At 36.7% G+C, this 20,875-nt stretch overlaps 1 protein-coding gene and 1 long non-coding RNA gene across 3 annotated transcripts in view; one reads left to right on the top strand and one right to left on the bottom strand.

Moving 5' to 3' along the window:
* adcy6b (adenylate cyclase 6b) overlaps positions 1 to 20,875 on the bottom strand; it is an 86,439-nt gene that overhangs the window by 9,017 nt on the left and 56,547 nt on the right. For both annotated transcript variants that reach the window (XM_022676867.2, XM_022676866.2), the window contains exons 4-17: positions 14,182 to 14,331; positions 13,405 to 13,526; positions 11,592 to 11,703; positions 10,089 to 10,216; positions 8,792 to 8,950; positions 7,401 to 7,542; positions 5,823 to 5,951; positions 4,358 to 4,386; positions 3,610 to 3,757; positions 1,988 to 2,085; positions 1,747 to 1,834; positions 1,514 to 1,630; positions 343 to 501; positions 56 to 231 (exon numbers count right to left, since the gene is read on the bottom strand). In XM_022676867.2, the coding sequence (XP_022532588.2) occupies positions 56 to 231; positions 343 to 501; positions 1,514 to 1,630; positions 1,747 to 1,834; positions 1,988 to 2,085; positions 3,610 to 3,757; positions 4,358 to 4,386; positions 5,823 to 5,951; positions 7,401 to 7,542; positions 8,792 to 8,950; positions 10,089 to 10,216; positions 11,592 to 11,703; positions 13,405 to 13,526; positions 14,182 to 14,331 (1,757 nt within the window). The remainder of the gene's footprint in view (positions 1 to 55; positions 232 to 342; positions 502 to 1,513; positions 1,631 to 1,746; positions 1,835 to 1,987; positions 2,086 to 3,609; positions 3,758 to 4,357; positions 4,387 to 5,822; positions 5,952 to 7,400; positions 7,543 to 8,791; positions 8,951 to 10,088; positions 10,217 to 11,591; positions 11,704 to 13,404; positions 13,527 to 14,181; positions 14,332 to 20,875) is intronic.
* LOC125806749 (uncharacterized) lies at positions 496 to 7,406 on the top strand. Its single transcript, XR_007441568.1, has 4 exons — positions 496 to 790; positions 5,768 to 5,957; positions 6,935 to 7,028; positions 7,135 to 7,406. It is a non-coding gene; the product is annotated as an uncharacterized LOC125806749 (long non-coding RNA).

The following is a 20,875-nucleotide window of genomic DNA, read 5'->3' as shown; positions in this document are numbered from 1 at the left end:
AATGGGTGCAACTTAAAGTAGCCTTAAACAGTTAACTGATCAAGTGGGAACTTACAGGGCATTGGCGGTGACCAGCAGATCAGCGTTATCATACAGGTCCACCAGAGGCCACTCGAGCAGCAGTAGGAAGATGAGCTGAATGAGCAGCATCAGGGCCAGCTTGCCTATACTGCTGATGTGCAGGAACACAGAGCAGGCCAGCAGAGTCAGCAGCACACTGTAGGTGAAGTACTGGAGAACAAACACAACCAGAAAAGCACTTAAAAACACACAGACCCTGAAGCCTAGTTCAGACAAAAATGCATAAATATGATCCTTATTCATATATGCACTGATACTGACCTCAGGGAAAGGACAGGGAGTTTTCTGGCTGGGACAGAGTGTTAGTGTGTCTCCTGCTGTGTGTGTGAGGTTGTGCAGCACACACAGTGTCACTGCGCTCTCTGAGATGTTCAGCTCCTCAGCTACACATTCAATCACACCCTCCCTCTCACACGTAAGCTGCCAACAGATAAACCAGCATATTGTGAAACATAAAAAGAAAAGACTTACTTAATTACTACCACAGTTTTACTGTAATTATTCAGAAAGACTTCCATTAGACATGTTCTTATTATAAACACTATGAAAAGTAATGAGATCTGCAAATTCATTATTTCCTCTGATTTTAAAAACTGATCCTGCTTTTGTTGGAGTAACTGTCTCCACTGTTCTTTCTCCAAAAGGCTTTCTACAATAATTTGGAGCATTGCTGTGAGGATCTGATTGCACTCAGTGAAAAGAACATAAGGTGAGGCAAGAATGCAAGATGACCACCATCTAGAGCTTAGATTCTCTGCCACAACTCGGGCCTCAAGAAAATAAATCTGGGACTGTTTTTTTAATGCTATATTTTAATTAATAAAAGCTATGGCATGACATTACAATATAGCAAAGTAACAAATCAAACTGTTTTTTAAATAAAAGTTAGAATGTTAGAGTCAACCAGCTTTGGGGTGCACACATGAGCTCCTCCACTTGCAGCACTGTGTTTTACTGTTCTTAAAAAAAGTAATAGGTCTATGCTTCTTCAGTGTTGCAATTTTAATCGACATATTCTGAACAGATTTCGCTCAAACAAACAGCCTGAAAATGTTTTTAAAAGCTCAGTTTTAAAGCTTTACTTACTAAAAAATGTCTGGTTTAAATCAGGCTCTGGCTCATAATAACAGTATATGGGGCGGGCTCGGGCTGGATTTTTGGGTCCAATCTTAGCTCTACCACCATCCTACCTCATCCACAACTCATTCTAAAATTATTGGAGGGAGCTCAGTCAGTCGATTTTATTTGATGTTTTAGCCCCTCTAACCCACATATGACATTGACTAGTAGGGATGTTCCCAAACATTTGAATGTAGATTAGTACCTAATTTTTGATTCCTTGTTTTACAAAGCAAGCAACAAAGCTAATAGCTAGCCTAGCTAGAATAATGTACCATGGCATGCATAACCAAGAGGAAAGGGATGTACCTACCATGTTGGAGAAAGCAGAGATGAACAAAAGCAGGAGAGTGAAGACCCCTACTAGCGTGCTGTTGACACGAGACTCCACTATCTTCTTCGACACTGTCTGCAGGGCAGTGGGGAAGAGCTGAAAAAAGATAAAGACACAGAGGAAAGAAGAGTTAGATGACATTCTTTAGTAACTTTAGACATTTTACAGCTAGTAATAAAAAGTGAGAGACTGACACACAGTGCAGTACTGACCTTAACACAGGAGTAGATGGCACATATGAAGAGGATATTAGCAAGAATTACAAAGATACTGATGAAGATGCCAAGCATTAGTGTTGTACTGCAGAAGAGGAAGTTTAAAAAAGACAAATATTCTGTTACACTCATGTCTACATAACAGTTTATAAGATATCAGAAGTATACAATTTTATATATATACATATTACACATGCACAGTTGATTGTCTATTTTTAATAAATTTGTATATACATACTGTGGGAATACAGTGAGTTGGATGAAGCAAATGAAGAAAAAGACCAGCAGGGTGCAGGCCACATAACCCCCGAAACGATCGTCCACCTTCTTGGAATACTGTGGATACAGACACAGTGTGTTAAAAGCGCATTCCTTTATTAAGCTCATTGCTTAATATAGTCGTGACATGTCGCTGCAGTATTCTATAGCACAGCACTGTGTCCATCAGCTTCACTGTTTTAAGAGAACTCCTATTGTTGTTAATCAGTGTTCTTTCACTACAATACCCAGCATGTAATCATGTGATCCACTGGGAATCCCTGCAGCCATCCCTCAACTAATCCTGACTGCTCTCTCTGATCTATAGTGTCATTTCAGGCATTTCAAAGCCAAAGATAACAATGAGAGATGAAGAATAAAAAGAAAGAAATAGTGTATGTAACACTGCTATACCAAACCAATACACGCCCAACAATGCCATGCAAAGCCAATGGCTTTCAGAGGAATATTCAACACTAATACTGCAGAAGTACACACAAAAATTCATGATTCAAAAGAGCTGCACAGTGGTGTTCATTAACATCATAGCCAAAAATTAACACAAATGTAAATATGCATTGATGATTGTAGTATACTTTGGTTCTTTTTGAATAGACTAAATGTAAAATTCTTACAAGGAGTCTGAAGTAGTGTTTAAGCAGAATTTAATTAGAAAATTAAAAAAATATATTTTTTTGTGTGTAATTACTTAAATGTGCATACAGCATACATTTCACATAAATTAAAGGAGAAATTTGTTGTGAAAGGGACTTAGTATAGTGAAACATGATAACGAGTACAAACTTTTGTCAAATTGCCCACCTTACAATGCTAGTGATAGGGGCATAGCGTTTCCCAAGCAAAGATATCACTATTTTTTACAGTTAACAAACTCAAAGTACCTCCACACTTCACTGGTAGAATTCTGAAGGGCCTGTCATTTTTAATGAGGCACTAAGAACTTTAAAAGTGCACAGAGAGTTTATTAAAAACACTGTTTGTAAACAGTACTTTACAAACAGGTAGTTCTCTGGTCATTGTCATCTTTAAATTAAGTCACAATAAGTTGCCGGTCGTGCATAAATGAAATTATAGTCACATAAATCAGCGTTGAAAGTCACGTTGAAACTTTAAATAGTTTTGGACTGGAGTTGGTGCAACAGGAGTTGGCAAATATATATCATCACACAGTTACACAATTCATTTTGCAATCTGTTCCCCTATTCTACCTTTTTGTACATGCACAATATTGTTGTGACTTAATTTCAAGATGGCAGCTGTAAAAACAGCCATTTAAGTCTGTTGGAGCATCAGCTAAAAGCTCTGTAGTTCAGAATGCTGGCGAGGAATGAAGGTGGGCTGTTTGACAAAAGTTTGTACTTGTTATGTTTCACTACAACCTAAGTCCATTTCAGACTGGATTTTTGTCCCTTTAAATCAGTGCAATTATTGTAAAAATTAAAAACTAAAAAAGGTTTTATTCAATTCATATAAAAATAAAAAAATAACTTGAATGAAGTGAATTCTCATTTGTATATCTTTTTCATTATCATCTTAAATTATATAGTGTTTGATACAGTATGTTATGGGATGTTTACAGACCTTTTTCTCCAGGAACGGCGTTTGGAACGTCAGCAGGAATTTTTTTACGTGGTCTTTGCGTAGCTGGTCGATGCTTCGAGCATCAATGGCACGTCCCAAAAACTCATCTACTTCATCCTCAGGGTTCAGAGCCTCCTGTGCGCATCGGCTACACATATACACACACACACACACACCAAATACAGGAGAGAGTAGACCTGTCACTATAATGTTTTAGAATGTTTAATATGGACTTTATAAAATGTCCTAATATATAAACCATTGAAAATTAAACCAGTGTTAATATACAAAGTTCAAATTTCAGCACATCAACAATAATGGGTTCCCCTTAGAAGTGATTGAGGTTGTGGGTATTTATAGTGTGATAATGTCAGTAATGTAATTATCAAGACAGGCCTAATAGAGAGTAATGGATCTCACACACTTTTAGTCAAGGGTTTAGACAGCGCTGTCCGGAACTGTTCAGAGGGATCAAATCCTGATCCCGCTCTGTATGGCAGTGGAGTCACAGCATGGTTCATATCAGCCTTCTGACATATCGCTAAAGCTATTTAACTATTAATAGCAGTCAGTTCAGCTCTGCATAAAGCCACACAAAGGAAGGCTTTATTGGTCTTAACCCCCGACATGAATATTCAGATCATGTAGGCTCAGTTCTACAGAGCCACAGGCCGCTACAGTAACAGTACAGAAATGTAACCCAGCATCTGCAGCGGCAGAGTGCAGCACTAATAAAAGCACTACTCACTTGTCTTTGCTGGAGGCCTCATCGATACCCTGGGGACAGGCAGGAAGCAGATATTAGTTACAGTGGTCAGTGCAAAGACAAGACATGACAAAAAAAGGCACACAGAAACTCAGCACTGTCATGCATTACATCAACAATAGCTGTATATATTATACATATTTTACATATTTTACTCTCTATGTGGTCAATAGTTCAGCCCCTCCATGACTGTTACTCCCCCTCCTTTTATCTAGTGCTGCATACAGCTTGTGGATTTCAGAGGTTCTCATGGGTAAAACTCTGGCTTTAGTCTTCTGTGAGAACTGTCTAATAATTGTTTTCAAAAATAATAAATCACTGTAGCCCTCTTGTTAAAAATATCATACACTATTAGTACAGGTTAAATGCTTCTATAATCTAATTGTTAATCACATTTTAATCTATTTTAGTTCAGATCTTGTGTAACTGTATTTATCTACTATTAATTATTTGAGTGGTGGAAAATTTATTATTAGCACTGATTAGCCTGGTGGTGGTGTATGAGGTGTTGGGATGTGTTGTGCTGCTACGAGTGGATCAGATAAAGCAGTGCTGCTGGAGTTTTTAAACACCTTTGTGTCACTGCTGGATTGAGAATAGTCCACTTACATTGTCCTGTGGGCAGGTTCTAGTGATCACTAATGAAGAAATAACTAAAGGAGAATTAACAACACTGTAAACTGTGCAGCAACAGATTCAGATCTTCTGTTTCTGACTTTACTTTATCTACAAGGTGTTTTAGCTGTAGGTAGGAGTGTGTAATAGAGTGGAGGACAGCAAGAGATTAAACACAGTGTTTAAAAACTCTGATCCACTCACTGAACCCCCAGCACAACACACACTAACACCTCACACACCACCACCATGTTAATCAGTGATGAGAATCCTAACCCTTAAAGAACAGGATAATAAAGTACATAGAGAAACAGATACAGAACTACAGTCTGTAATTTTAGAACGACATTGTTCAGAAATTGTCACAAGTAAATACATAATAATTAATTAAGTAATTAATTGGCCTATTATTTTTTTCTTCTGTAAAGTTAATATTTGACCCTACAGCAACAATACACTTGTGTTGGAAGGACTTATGATGATATTTGTCTGAAGATCTGTTGATCTTCCACTTTTATTCACTGTTCGTCTCTGTAAAGTACAAAAAAGGTAATATATAAAAGGTTGAATTGAGTTATTGCGTTTGTCACTGTGATTCATCTCGCTGTTGGAAAGCAGTCCCAGTGCTGATATAACCCAGAATCCAGCAGAAGTAATTCACACTTAGGAACAGCCTCAGAGCTGATGCAATTACCACTTGTTGCTATTGCTTCTGTTATTACAAAACCAGAACACATCTTTCAACAGTGTGTGTGTGTGTGTGTGTGTGTGTTGAAGCCGAGAGTGTGTGAGGGGCTGGGACTGAGTGTGAATGTGTCTGTGCAGGGTTTACCATCTGCCTGAAGACTTTGGAGTCTTTGGTCCTGGGGAAGGATCTGTCAGGGACCCAGCGGGGCATTAACCCATCAGTGGAGTTGGCCCTGGCTCGCTGCATCTTAGCCATCATGGCCTTTTCTTCTTTCTGCAGGTTATACACATTAATATACATACATATATGACCAAATTACGCTCTGCTTTAACAGGTTTGTACTGTTTTATGTACTTAAACATACAGTAAATACACAAATATAAAAAAAAAAAAAAAGTAATTACACAGGAACAAAATTCAAATCAATACACTGTTCCTTTTATTATATAGTTTTATGTTTAAAAACAGATCATTTAATTTGGTTACAAATTATCACACTATTGATTACAACTCATAATCTATGCATTTTAACCACCATTCTCATATGATAACAGTATGCTGCTGTTGTCTTTATATACAATATCAGTTAAAGGTTTGGACACATTTCTTCTAATTTAAATGTTTTTTACATTGTAATTTAATATTGAAGACTATATTAAAGCTATACAGGAAAACACATTATTTAGTAAACAAAAAGTGGTAAACCAGGCAGAATATTTTTTAGAATGTAGATTATTTTAAGTAATAAAATATATTTTAAGTATATAACCCCGCGCTCACTGGGGGTTCTGTATTATGTATATTCTATGTTTAATGTTTTGCCTAATTCTTTGTCCTGTAATCATGTTTCTGTAAAGCTGCTTTGTGCCAACACCAGTTGTAAAAAGCGCTATACAAATAAATTTGATTTGATTTGATATTTTTTGTTTACTACATAATTCCACGCCTGTCCTTTAATTGTTTAGTTGTCTTTAATATTAATCTACAATATAGAAAATTAATAAAGGTAAACATTGACCGAGAAACTGTGTCCAAACTTTTGACTGGTACTGTTATAAACAAATAATCCATATCTAACATTTTTACTGTTGGCCTCATTTTTTAATACTCATACCCATGTCAAAAGTCATGGGATAGCACTATGTACATTTATAATGAAGTGTAACCTTATGGGGGGCCTTAGACACACCCACACCTGTATAGGGTTGTGAGATGTGCTCTTCTGAGTGAGGCTGACTGTGTTATGTGTATACCAGGAATATATCAAACCCACAGTATACAGTGCAGTGAATGGCAACGACAGTGACCGGCAGAAATCCCACCCACAGGTTTCACAAGCATATCCTGCAGGTCAGTGTGTAGCATTCTTTAGCTTCCATGTGAAATGCCAAATTTTATAAAGAATGGAACAAAAGAAATGTTTCAAAATGATTTAATATTAATTATTTTTACACAGTCTGTAAGTCAAAAGGGTCGAAACAAGATGCTTCTCTTCAAATATTCCAGTTCAGAAGCACTTAGAGATACTACAGAAGAAGAGATGGTTGCTCAAAGCCCCATCAGTGGTAGCTCAGCAGACCTTTGAAACAAACCTAAATCCCTGTGATCAATAAGCCAGCCAGCACTCCAACCACTGAGCCACCACTGCCCTTCAGCTCTGTTAGATCAATGCATCACAACATTTCACCACATTTCTACAGTTACTGTAGTGAAATAACTGACCCGCTTCTGGCTGCAGCCGAGCACGAGGAAGGTCTCGATGTTGTTGTCTTTGAGGTACGCGTTCCTCTCTCCTCCGTAACCCGGCTCCACCTCGTAGTCTCCGTTCAGATACTGCAGCGTAGCTTTGGTGATGTGGATGCGTCTGTGGACAGTACAGATGATTTATTCAGCACTGAAGAAGAAGAAGGAGGCTTTCAGAGATCAATACAACTTCTCTTCCTTTGTGACTCAGAACTCAAATAAAAAAAGGGGGTATAAAGGATTTTTTTTTTTCGAGTAAAGCCACAGAAGAACAATTTTTGGTTCCACAAGGAAATATACTGTATATGTGAAGAAACATTTAAAGGTTAAAAGTAAATGTAAGGGTTATTCAGCAGAGAAAAGCCATTAAATCAACCGCAAGGCTCTCCTTTTACCCCCTATAGGCCATGTTTTTATTTTCTGTTTTAGCGTTTGGCCTTTTAACCTCTTTATTTATTTATTTTTTCAATCTTTTAATCATTTTATTTCAAGTTTTTCCTTTTTCCCTATTTGATCTTTACTGTTTATTTTCTTTATAATCTTATTGTTATTTTAGCCACTTAATTTTTTTGTATTCTATTATTTTGTATTTATTCTAATTCTTACTTATAATTATTCTAATTATTTATCTCTTTATTTGACTGCTTTAATTCTTAGCCTGTCCATGTATCCTTTTATTCTGAATTGTTTTATATCTTTTTAATTAAATCATAATTGTTTTTTTTTATTGTTTTGTTTATGAAGTGTCTTATTTATATTTAGCTAAACCTAATTCAATTGTTTAATACTATATATCACAAAAAACCTAACAATATTATACAGCTCACAATATGGACATTATGATTCAATATATTATAAAAATTAGAATACTGATAAAGAAAATTTCAATTTTTTATTTTAAGATATTAAAAAGATAAGATAGTATAAAACACAATCATTAAATAAAATCTCAATAAAAGAAATGCTTACTTTTTATTCAATCAGAAAAGTGAAATCTGAATAAAGTCCGAAGTACAATACTGCTAGCAGTGTGAACAGCTGTCTGCTACCATTCTTTTAATGTAAACAATCAACTTGTTACAGTATTGAAAACGTATACATCCCTGACTGTGCATTTAAATATTAATTTATAAAGCACACAGTTCTCCTGATGTACAGATTCCTCCGTTATCATGGGATTATATAGAGCTTAGTCCTTTGTTTAAAAAAAGACATTTTTAGAAAAAGGTTGTACAATCATAGTGTATGTGAATCAGCAGGAACACTGGTTTTATCTGTTAACAGTGATCGTGAACATATTGAATCAGTCAGTGTGGCAGTTTTGTAGGGTGTCTGTGTGTCTGCTGTGGGTGAATGGTGTTCAGACTCACCCTGCCTTCCCTCCAGCCTCCATCTGGTTGGCCAAAGTGACGTCGTTGGACCAGACATCAAACTGCCATTTACGCAATCCCAGCACCCCGCAGTGCACACGCCCGCTGTGGATCCCCACCCGCATGTTCACATTCACTCCCGTCACCTCTCTCACCAAGCTACGCACACACACACACACACACACACACACACACACACACACACAGTGTATTATTTATAAGGCATCCACAATTGTATGGATTAAACAAATAATTTATTGAGTAATTTAAGTTCCTTGTTCCTGTAATAGTAAGAAATGTGATGTTAGCAGGTGGAAAAAAAAAACTAAAGTAAAAAAATAATAATAATAATAAATAAAATAAGCTGTTTTTTGATTGGCTGGTTTACAACCATTTTATTTGTTTACAAAAATTAAGATTTTATTGTCTTTTGCTTTTTAATCGCATTTCAGCTCGATTGGCTGATCACCAATATCAATCGAGGACAAGGCAGGATGCCACAACATTTCCAGAAAGTTTAAACTGACTGTAAATAAACGGAAGGGATTTACTCACCCAAATTAACTTTTTTTGAAGGTGTAGATTAATGTCTGTATTTTTGCAATTACGGTTTAGTTATTTTGTTTTTAGATGCCAATACTACAAAAAAGTTGGATATTTAATGTTGCGTTTCATTGTGCAGGGCTTCTATACTGTGCCGTGCTTCATCTCTCTACAAGAAATGTGCTTTTAGAATTAACCACAATAAAAAACACTCTGGAACCCTGAGAGAGTCTGTGAATCCCCTGTTGACACAAAACTATGTAGCTTAAAGCGTAAAAACAACCGAAAAGAGCTGCTTATCCAGCACAAAAATGAGTTTAGTGTTTGTTAGCTCTGCTACTCACTGTACGAGCTGAAAGACAAGAGCTGTATTATCCCGTTATTGGGGTTAAAACTCTTTGTTCCCTTTCCTCCATGAGTTTTACACATTCTACAAATATAACACTGACAAAATTGGCCAAATACCACACAGCCTGCAGCCCTGGCTGGCTGCTAACAAGCGAGTAGCTGCAGCTGTGCTCCATTTGAGTTTCATTTGGTGAATGGCTGAGTTACTGCAGCTTCCTTTGACTAAGTATCCCGAACAATAAGGTGAAAGTCCCAAATATTATCAAATTGGCTCAAAGGGTCGATAAATATCTGCCAATTGTGTATTTTGGCTAAAAGTAAGTTGATACCGACACTTTGTGAATCAATCTTTTCATCTCCAAAACATATAAATAAAACTAAACTAAAAACAAACAAACAGACTCACGAGATCGCCTCAATCATATCCACACCCATCTCCACACAGCAGTGCGCATGGTCCGCTCTGGGCTCAGGCAGGCCCGACACACAGTAGTAACAGTCCCCCAGGATCTTTATCCTCAGACAGTGGTTCTCCTAACAACACACACATTAAAAGGAGTTAAATATTTAAGTTATATTAAGTATTTAAAATTACATACACAAAGACCTAAAGAAACCCTGCCTCAGATACTTAAACCTACATGCTGTCGTTGTAACTGGGTCTCTATAGCAGATATTCTAGGGATCCCATGTCACAACACTGCTGCTCAGATATGCACAACACCCACTAACCTGTTTGTTTATTGCTCTCTCTGCACTGATAAGCAGCAGAGGATGATCAGACCAGCTCAAAGCTTCATGTAATGAAGGTTTACTTTAAGCTTTTATGTGCAGCAGATCCAGTTATAAAAAAAAGCAGAAGCTCACCAATAAAGACTATTTAAAACATCTCTCCAATGTAACATTTATTTAAAAGATAAAAGGTGCAAAACAGTTTGTATGCCCCGTTTTGACTTTAAAACTCTGAAAGCTGCAATTAACTTAATGGTGAAAAGCAATCTACATTAAAGGAGTTCCCTTCTTTAAGTGCAGAGAACTGGTATTAGATTATAATTATAATGAAGCACCAACTCAACTTAATAAAGCTCATTATAGCCATCAGCTGTGTGCTGTTTAACTATGTTCTCTTAGTTTTATCATTTAAATGTTAATAGTCAAAATATTGAGGAAAATAATTCATTATTTTATTTTTGACAAAGCATGTATTTTCTCAGTACAACATCTCGATGACTAACTGTGAGAGTAATTATTTGGATATAATACAGCATTAATTTTATTTATCATGTTAAAAAAATTGGACGATAAACAAAAACTGGCTTGCATACAAACTAAACTGCCCAAATCGAGCTTTTTTTTAACCGTGATTTTTGATAATGATTTGGGTGAATAATTTGACAAGATCTGTGTCCATTAATTGTGTATTTTAAATTGTATGACCAAATACAGATGCAATATGTGTTTTTACATTTGTTTTATATTGATTTTTGTATACAACTGTACGTAATATCCTAACTGATGCAAGTGACCTGGCAGTTATACTGTGCCCAGTTATATTGTGTATGAATATTCATGTGTATTCTCTATTATTTCCGATTTATATTTGGGTTGCCTTTAATATTACCCTTAACCTCTTATTCCATTACTTTAATAAGAAATAAGATAACTCCAATCAAGTGATCGTATTACTGAGCCTGAATGAAAACAGGGCCAGCATATTGTATTTGGAGCACTGGGGCCATAACAGCTATCAATACCTCATCAGGAGAGACGCTCCGGCTCAGATGATGAATCATGAATTTGCAATAAAAGCTAGATTTAATCGAGTAAAGCCCACGGGAATAAATATGGCAGTGTTAGGAGCTCAGCTCAGGCTTGTGGGCTTAATTAGGAATTGATGGTGTTTGCTTACCCAGGCTAATTTGTCAAAACGAGCGAAAAGTTCATTAAGTGTCATCACCAGCTCCTGGGCAGTGCACTGTGATGCCAGGCTCGTGAAGCCCTCGATGTCTGCAAAGAGGATACTGCAAAAAACACAGACAGGAAATAAGGCAAGGACAAGAGACAGACAGAGAGAAAGTGGATCAATAATTAGGCAGGTCTCACACCTGGGTCATGGTTAAGGGTAGTTAGTGTGAAGGGCTTTAATGTTTAGGATGTTTAATAATCATGCCTTCAGAGCTGGAACAGATTGGAGATGGGTCAGTATCGATGAAGCGGCTCATCCCTCAGTCTGGGGAAAAACAGAAGCCGCTCGGCTCTTTAAAGAGCTCATATCCACCCAGCCTGGAGGTGCTCATCAACTACAATTTAAAGGTGACAGAATGAAGCCAACAAGAGCATGCCGTGCTGAGGGGCAACAGATGGCACTGTTCCCTTCCTGGAGCTCCTCACTGCTGGGAAATTTAAAACATTTGGCGAGAAGCTTCCTTACCCTCGTAGTAAAGCTGGGTAATTTTACGCATTCAACCCCTCCTGAGAAAATGTGCCACAGATGCTCCGAGCTGCAGAGACACAGACTGTGTGGATCCTCTTTATTTACTACTGGACAACTGCTGGATCTTAAAGTAACCTAGAAACCTGTTCTTGAGGATTGTAACAAACTCACAGACTCACTAAGGCCTACATTATAGATTAATATGAGACTAATATAAAACTACAGAGAGTGAGACTGATATTCCTGCCTTTTATTTTTATATCTTCTTTAATAAAAAGTAGTTTCTGAATGCTACTGTCCCAGTTATTTCATGTCAATTTTTATTTATGCGTGGCTCGGACCTTAAAAAAACAAAAACAAAATCACACCATTTTACTTTTGGCAGTGTGGTCAGTGTGCCAAGTCCTGCTGGAAAACGAAATCTGCATCTCCATAAAAGTTGTCAGCAGATTTTCTGGGAAAAAACTGCACTGACTTTGGACTTGATGTAACACAGTGGATCAACACCAGCAGATGACATGTCTCTCCAAACCATCACTGATCATCAGTAAATTTTACATTTCATTTGTAAATCAAGGAGAGACACACAGTTCAAGCTGCTTGAGGTCTAGTGTGAAGTTTCTACAATCAGTGATCGTTTGGAGAGACATGTCATCTGCTGGTGTTGATCCACTGTGTTTTATCATCAAGGTGTTTTCCCGCAAAACCTTACAGCACTTTATGTTTTCCTCTGATGACAACTTTTATGGATATGTGGATTTCATTTTCCAGCAGGACTTTGCACACTGTCCACACTGCCAAAAGTACCAATTGGTCTTATATAATATTCTAATTTTTGGAGTTTTCACTGGCTGTAAACGATAATCAACAATTATAGAAATAAATGCTTAAAATAGATCACCCCGTGTGTAATACATCTATATAATGTACGATTCACAAAGTTACTAAAATAAAGTAACTTTTTCAAGGATATTCTAATTTTTTGAGATGCACTAGTAATACAGAACACCTTCAGCGGTCCTGTGGAGTCTGCGCAGTGATAGGTTAAGATGTTGTGATGGCACAATGGGGACCTACTCAGTATTACGCAGGTGGTGTTAATGTTATGGCTGATTTGTGTCCAGCAATATTTACTCCTCTGAATGTAATTGGCATTTACAAGTCAATATGTTTTTTCCATCTACATCTATTCCCACCTCGATCGTGCCAACAGACTGAATTACTTCACAAGGCCATTTCTGACTCAGATGTACTGATGACTTCCTGTCCCGCTGTGCTGTTTATTTACCTGACGTTGTCGTGTTTCTGGATGTAGATCTTGTGGAACATCATATCTTCTTTTTTGGCATTGATATGTGCCTTCATCTCCATGGCAACATGCCTTGGCAATACTGAGAGCAGCAGGCGCTCCTGGAACGTGTTGGAGAGGGAAGCGTGTGATTATGCATATGGGAGCAGTTGGGTGAGAGTCACAGAGTTTTAATTGTTTTCATAAACTGGGCTAGGGACTGCATTCTTTTGCAATTGAAAAAAACAAAAAAGCAGCAGAGAGAGAAAGTGATGACATATGGAGTCATGAACAATTCAGAACCAGAAGTTGACCTCTAAATGTTCTGCAGTAGAGTGCAGAGAAATACTATAGAAATAGAACATTAAAAATATAAAAATTATATATTGCAAGACGATTCTCTTCGATACTTTACGGCAGGGGTGTCCAAACTACGGCCCGCGGGCCATTTGATTTTATTGTAGTAATGTTTGTGCATGTTGTTGTCATGTTCCTCCTCAGTAAAAAAAAAAGCTCTTAAATTCACTTTACATGCAAATGTATGTATAAATGGATTTTTGATTTTAAAAAAAATATACATTTGTTTGGTTTGTATAAAAAAAGAGGTTATGGTCTGAGACATTGGTGAAAGTTATCTAATGGGGTACCCGAACATTTGCACAGTGTCCTTATTTTTTACTTTAAAATTGCATAATGTTTTACCACATTATGCTTTTCAGAGATCAGTTTTACATGCTCACTTTTCCTCGTAATTATTAATTTTGGCTGTGTTTGTACCTGCTGCTGGTTCTCTCTCTGCAGGTGTATTCTGGCCTGGATATATCCTCTGGTCTCCTTGAAGGCCTGTCTCTGAGACACCTCAGCTGGGTAGTGTGTGCAGATCCCAATGATGTTTGTGCACAGAAAAACCAGGCCATTAGCACATAACTGATGAAGAGAAGGAGAAAGAGAAAGAGGGGGGGAGAGGTTAGTTTACTTACAACAAAATTATATTTTTTAGACAAACTACATGTTCATATGTGTAATAGAGAAGGTTTGGAGAATTGTGAAACAAAAAAATGGTATGTGAACACCAATATTGTAGCACACCTTAAGATGAGATGCAGGAAGAAAACAAGGAAATAACACCTAAAACACTGAATTACTTGGTATCCTCTGTGCCAAAACATCTTGTAAGTGTTGTGAGGATGAGGGGTAACTATTTTAGAGAAAGCGTTGTAGGCCTCAAATGCAGAAATGAATGTATAATCAGGATTTGTATGGTCATGAAAAACCTGAAAAGTCATGGAATTTGAAAATGGCAATTTCAAGGCTTGGATAAGTTTTGGAAAAAATAAAAACACCCAGAAAGTTTTGGAAAAGTCATGGAAATTTGGTCTACAAATCTTTTTGTTTCAGTTTATTTTGAGCTAACAAAATACATCAGCTCAGAGTTAATTCAGTAATTAGGCCTACTATAATTAATTTTGATTAATACATTTTTGGTTTTATTGTCCATGTCTGCACTTTTTAAAAAAATGTATGGTCATGAAAATTTGCCATGAAGGCATGGAAATGTCATAAAGAATCATGGAAATTCACTGGTTAAAAAGTGCATGAACTAAAATAAAAAAAAATCCCGAGTTGTTAATGTAATTGTGTGAATTGGCTACAGGAGTCCAATTTCCAAAAAACGGATCGAGTTTTCTGCTTCACCCACTTCCCGCTAGATGCGAGGCTCATGCGGGTTGCAAGATTGACGAACAGTGGCAACTGATGATTACAATGCTTACTCTGTAGCCGATGCCCATCTCTACCAGAGCAGCAGTGGTGAAAAATTACCCAGCTATGGTTAGCAACCTAACTAAAGCTCAGTAATTACCTGTTCAAGATAAAATTAACCAGCTTGCCTGTTTCCAGAATTGCAGCACACTTTAGCATGCTGTTGTCTATATCTGGCAACCAGGGTTGTAGAAATGGAACTGGGGGGATGGTGGTGAGCAGGTTTGGGGCCAAAACCCACACAGATTACTGTGACGTACCACATAGTTCAAATAAGAAAAAAAAAAAGTAATGTAACATGATACATTCTGATCATGTTAATCCTTAATGGGTCCTGCTTTAACCTTTTTTTGATATGGGATTGTAGACACATCACATTTAGGTTTAAAAAAAAAAAAACAAAAAAAAAACATGCAAATCAGTGCACTAGGGCTGCATGATTTTGGAAAAAAATGTACATTGCAAATGTTCTTTTTTTCAACAATATATATCGGTCTCACATCTGGACTGATCAAGAGCTGAGCTACATCACGATGGCGATGCTTAAATGATATATCGTCCAGCCCTACAGTGCACACTTTGTCATGATGAAAAGTCACCTTGTTAGTGTAGATAAAATCCGAAGTGCACAATACAACAAGATGCTAACCTGCTAATCCACTATGGTCTGACTGATATGAGAAGTTTGAGGCCTGTATCATTTTAACATTATTATTGTCATTTTTAATCTCCAGTTCTATTTGTGTGAATCATCTTAATTGGTCTATATATTTAAGTAGGGCCAATTAATCCAATAAATCTACTGTAGTTTACACAAAAGCATTTAGAGCGCTGGATTGAGAGTCGTGAGCAGACAGGAGTCAGTCAGGTGGAAAAATAAAAAACTCGTAACACTGGTTGTATGACCTGGATCAGCACCTGCTGATTCCTATCAGCTCTGGGGGTTGCTGCAGAGCAGGGAGGGTCTGAGGAAGGAGAGAGTAATACGGGGCTGCTGGATAATCTGTGAGCGCTGAATGACTCAGTAAAAAGCTCATTCCCCGGCGCTAGATAAGGCTACTATTACACACAGCCCCACCGGCTGAATGAAGGCGTCACACACAGCCTGAACAGAAACGCAACGCCTACACATTACAGTTCACAGTGAATGGGAGCAGGTTGAATGTGATGAAGTAAATCCACACACTTTTTTCGATTTATTAGGGCGACATAGTCATCACAATGTGCACGAAGTATACTTATATTTATATATCTATTTCTCCCCCACACTACTGCACCTTGTTCTTGTCTCATGTATGTCTATTTGTGTCCCTGCTGTATTGTACACATAGTGTCTCCCATTCTCTTTTATTATATCTATTTTCTGTACTTGCTGTAAAATTGGGAAGGAGAGTAACGTAATTTCAATTCTCTGTATGTCCTGTACATATGCAGTATTGACAATAAAACTACTTGACTTGATAATCAACATTGCTATGATTTTTGCAATTCATAACATGGATTTCAATATAAAGACCAAAGTCCAAATTAATTAAAATGCTAAATAAATTTCTGTAAAATAAAATATGCTATTATAGGGCCCTGGCAAGGTCAAATAAGGCCATTTTTACCATAAATTAGTGCTGGGCAGTATGACCAAAAACACATAACAGTATTTTTCAATATTCTGACGGTTTCACGGTATATCACGATATTTTTATTATTATTTTTTGCATGACTGGGCTTTAATATAGGTTTGTGAGTTATTGTACTGTTAGAAGTACATATAATATAAAACACAAAGCCTTTAAATTAAGGTTTTTTTTAAAACAGATACACTACCAAATATAACACGGCTCCCTTTACAAAATTAAATATTTTATTAAATAGTTCCATAAACACTATAAACAAACTTAAAATACTCAATGTATAAGTATTCAAAGATTTCTCAAAAGTTCTATTGCATAAGTTAGATACAAGTTTAATATAAATTTACTATATGTTATTCCTGAAGCCATTATAGGCATTACATTATTAAAATCAGCCATAATTCCCTTCTTTCCCCAGTTAACAAATACATTACATTACATTTGGGAGACGCTTTTGTCCAAAGTGACTTATAATAGTGAAGTACAAAAGTAATAGAAGTTAAAGGTAAAAACATATTTAGATAGGGCCTGAAGGAGGTCAAAGGGAAGAGGTTAGAAGTAGTTAGTTTAGTTAGTTAGAGGTGTTAGGAGAGTAAGTGCTCTTTGAAGAGCTCTGTCTTCAGGAGTTTATTAAAGATAGTGAGAGATTCTCTTGATCTGGTAGTGGAAGGTAGTTTGTTCCACCATTGGGGAACTCTGTATGAGAACATTCAAATCATCCTTTAAGCTACAGTATTAATATATTTAAAAGGGCTGTAGTTACTGCTCTATTTTACTGGGATAAAACACTCCTACTATAGAAACAGCAGCAGGAGCTGTTCTGATTTCTCTGCAGGATGGAGCTACACCAGCGTTTGACTCCCTTCTTTGGCGGTGCTGTTCCACACGGCGCTCCGCAGCGCCCTCTAGCAGTATGGCGGTATGAGAGAAATGCATACCGGTTCAGGTTCACCCCGCGGTATACTGAATAAACCGGTATACCGCCCAGCACTACCATAAATATGTCATAATTTCTTAACCCAAAAGGAAATGTATTATTGTGATAAGAATTTGTCAAATTGTCTTACTGGATAATAAGAAATTATCCTTGTACTGTGTCTCTGTCTCTCTGTCTGTTGAATTGTTTCATGCCTGCTATTTTTATTATAGTGTTCTAGATCCATGTTACACATATGTTGCGTGTTTGCACTTTATGTTGTCTATTGTGTAAAAAAAGAAAAACTAAGAAGAAAATCTACCAGAGCACTCTGTTTTAAAAGGAATAAGAATTGTCACAGCTTTTTAAGAATGATCACAGAAGCACATTGACATACTGTCCCACTCTAAAGCTTGAACACAGCTGCTAATAAAATCAATTTTCTTATGATTTTCCATTTTATAGTCATACTGAACAGAAGCAGAGAGTAATAACTGAAAGCCTTCTAGTTTATACTTTAGTATTCCTCCTTTTGCCGGCAGGCATACTTTCATACAGAGAAGCCACCTGAGGAATTCTTTTCAGAACAGAAAATAAACTAATGCCAAGACCTAGTGCACTGCTAAAAACAACTTACAAACTCCTGCTGAAACACAGACACCAGTTCCAATAGTGTTAGATATGTCTTTAAAAGACAACCTGATAACGTATCTAAAATTGTGCTTCTTCTTATTATTTTTAAACTATTATTTGAACTAAAAACAGTTGTGTATTTCATGTTTTATCTTGTGTTCTTTACTGTCCTGTGTCCCATGTGCTTTATTCTACAATGTCCTTTGCTCTTACCGCCCGATGTCCCTAACTGTCCAATGTTCCATGTCCTTTACTATCCTATGTCTTTTATTGTCACAAGTCATATACAGTGTTTTTTGTTCCAAGTTTTTGTTTACTGTTTCATGCCCTTTATTATAATGTCCAATGTCCTTTACTGCACCATGTCTTTTATTCTCTCAAGCGCCATGTCCTTTACCATGTCCAATGTCCTTAACTACCCCATGTCTTCTATTCTCTTAAGCACCATTTCCTTTATTCTCAAGTCTCATATTATTTACAATCTTATGTCCTGTTTTGTCCTTTGTTCCTTACTATCTAATAATTGTTTAACCGAAAAGAAAAAATTTCATTTCCCTGTAATCTTCGATAAATCTGTAATAACTTTTGTCTGCTGCTGATTTTTGCTGATGTCATCATGCAGCAGCAGGCAGGCAAAAATATATATATTTTTATCTAGCTAAACTGGTTCAACTTCTCACATTCCCCAGCCAAAATCACCTGCAAATTACAGACATGTCTCAATGTCTACTCTAATGAGCTTCTGTACAATTTGAGTAGATTTTTTTTATATTTTATACAGAAAATAAAGTTAGTTTTTAATTGTGTGTTTGAGTCACATAATTTGCCTCAGTTAGTTTTAACACAGTAGAAGTACGGCACACAAACAACGTGAGAAGTCATTGTACCTTAAAAATTAAAAATATCATTTTCTGAAAGTGTGTATGCACAGAATCATCAAAGACGGCCCATGCACCCATGCGTTACTATGTGTAAACCTACGTCTAATTAGAAAGAAAAAAAAAAACACAACACAATCAGATCCAACAATCTGGAGATGATATCTCAAAAACTGTTGGATGAGTTTTTGCTGAAAAAAAAAACAGAAAGAAAAATAAGAGGAGAAAAAAGAACAACATAAATCGGATTACAGTGTAGTGTTATAAAAATGACTGTAATTATACTGTCAGTATAATTTAAGAGGGACACGAGTAAAGAGCTAAAGTGTCCACATGTTTCAGTCTCCAGGGGCAGGGAGGGTCTCCATCAGGCCGTTTCACACTGTCTGTCTGCACCTGACTGACTGGGTTTAAAGCATTCAAGCTCATCATTAGTCATATGAGAATTTAACCCTTTCAGGATCGTCTCAATAAGATAAAAGAGATGCTCATAAATCTCTGTCTGTATTTGTTCAGTAAGGTAACGGTGAGTAGAGCGCCGGCTACTCTCAGACATACTCCTGATTTCCATTTCCTCTGCAGTGCTATTCATTATTCAGCACGTCAGTGTCCGACCCGCTGGAATTAGCACTTCATATAAACTTCAAACCCAGCGCAGCACGTCCACCGAGAGCTGGCAGAATGAAGACCCAGCAGACCCAGCTTCAGCATACTCACACACACACACACACACACTTATAGACACACAGACATTCACACACAAATGCAGAGGAGTAGAAGGCATAGCAGCTGCATGAGGTCATTCTGGTCATAGTAGAGAAAAAGAGCAGCTATAAAAGAAAAGCAATTCCTCTCCACCACTTAAGTAGTATTTTTATCTTAGTGTATTCCAGTTTGTTCTAGCTTCATCCTTACAACAAAGTCCTTACCAGCAAATGTGTTCACTCTGTAGCTGTCTAAGCAACACAACTGGGCAGTTTTTTCCAATCATGCAAAATCAATCACAGTCAACTCTTTAAATATGGAGAGAACAAAACACTGGAAACTACGTTTTGTTTTAAATTATTGTTTAGAAACACATTTTCTAGTGATGTAAATAAAAAAAAAATCTAATTTAAAAAAATTAATCAGATTAATCACAACAAAATCATTAATCATACATTTCCTCCCTCTTCTTAAGACTGAGCTTTTAATAATGGATACTGTCCTAAAATGTAGCTAAACAAATCAAACTAAAGTTCTTATGCTTTTTAAAATAGAATATTTTGTGCTAAGCTGCTGATTTTAGTGTAGCTAGTGTAGCTCCATATTTCACCTTTAACAAGGTCATGTGTGGCAGTGTGAACAGCAAAAAAATAAATAAATAATAATTGAAATTGTAATAATTGTTTTTTTATTCTGATTTAGTCCACTTTAATATGTGGTATTTGAATGCATTTTATATGTATCTGATTTGCGTTAAAATTATTTAGTTTGAACAGCCAGACCAGAATTCAAGCAGAAGGGAAGAAGGCCGCCTGCTACGCTATGCAGAGTCTATGTATCTATATGTCTACGACATTATCAATACAAATATGGAGGCGCACGGAGCTGAAGCTAGAGTTATAGGATGTAAACAATGTTTTTTAATAAACTTCTTGTGCACTTTTTTAGTT

Source organism: Astyanax mexicanus, chromosome 13 (genome assembly GCF_023375975.1).
Source record: "Astyanax mexicanus isolate ESR-SI-001 chromosome 13, AstMex3_surface, whole genome shotgun sequence".
Lineage (NCBI taxonomy): Eukaryota > Metazoa > Chordata > Actinopteri > Characiformes > Acestrorhamphidae > Astyanax > Astyanax mexicanus.
Note: the sequence above shows the minus strand (reverse complement) of the source record. Positions and strands in the feature narration are given on the sequence as shown.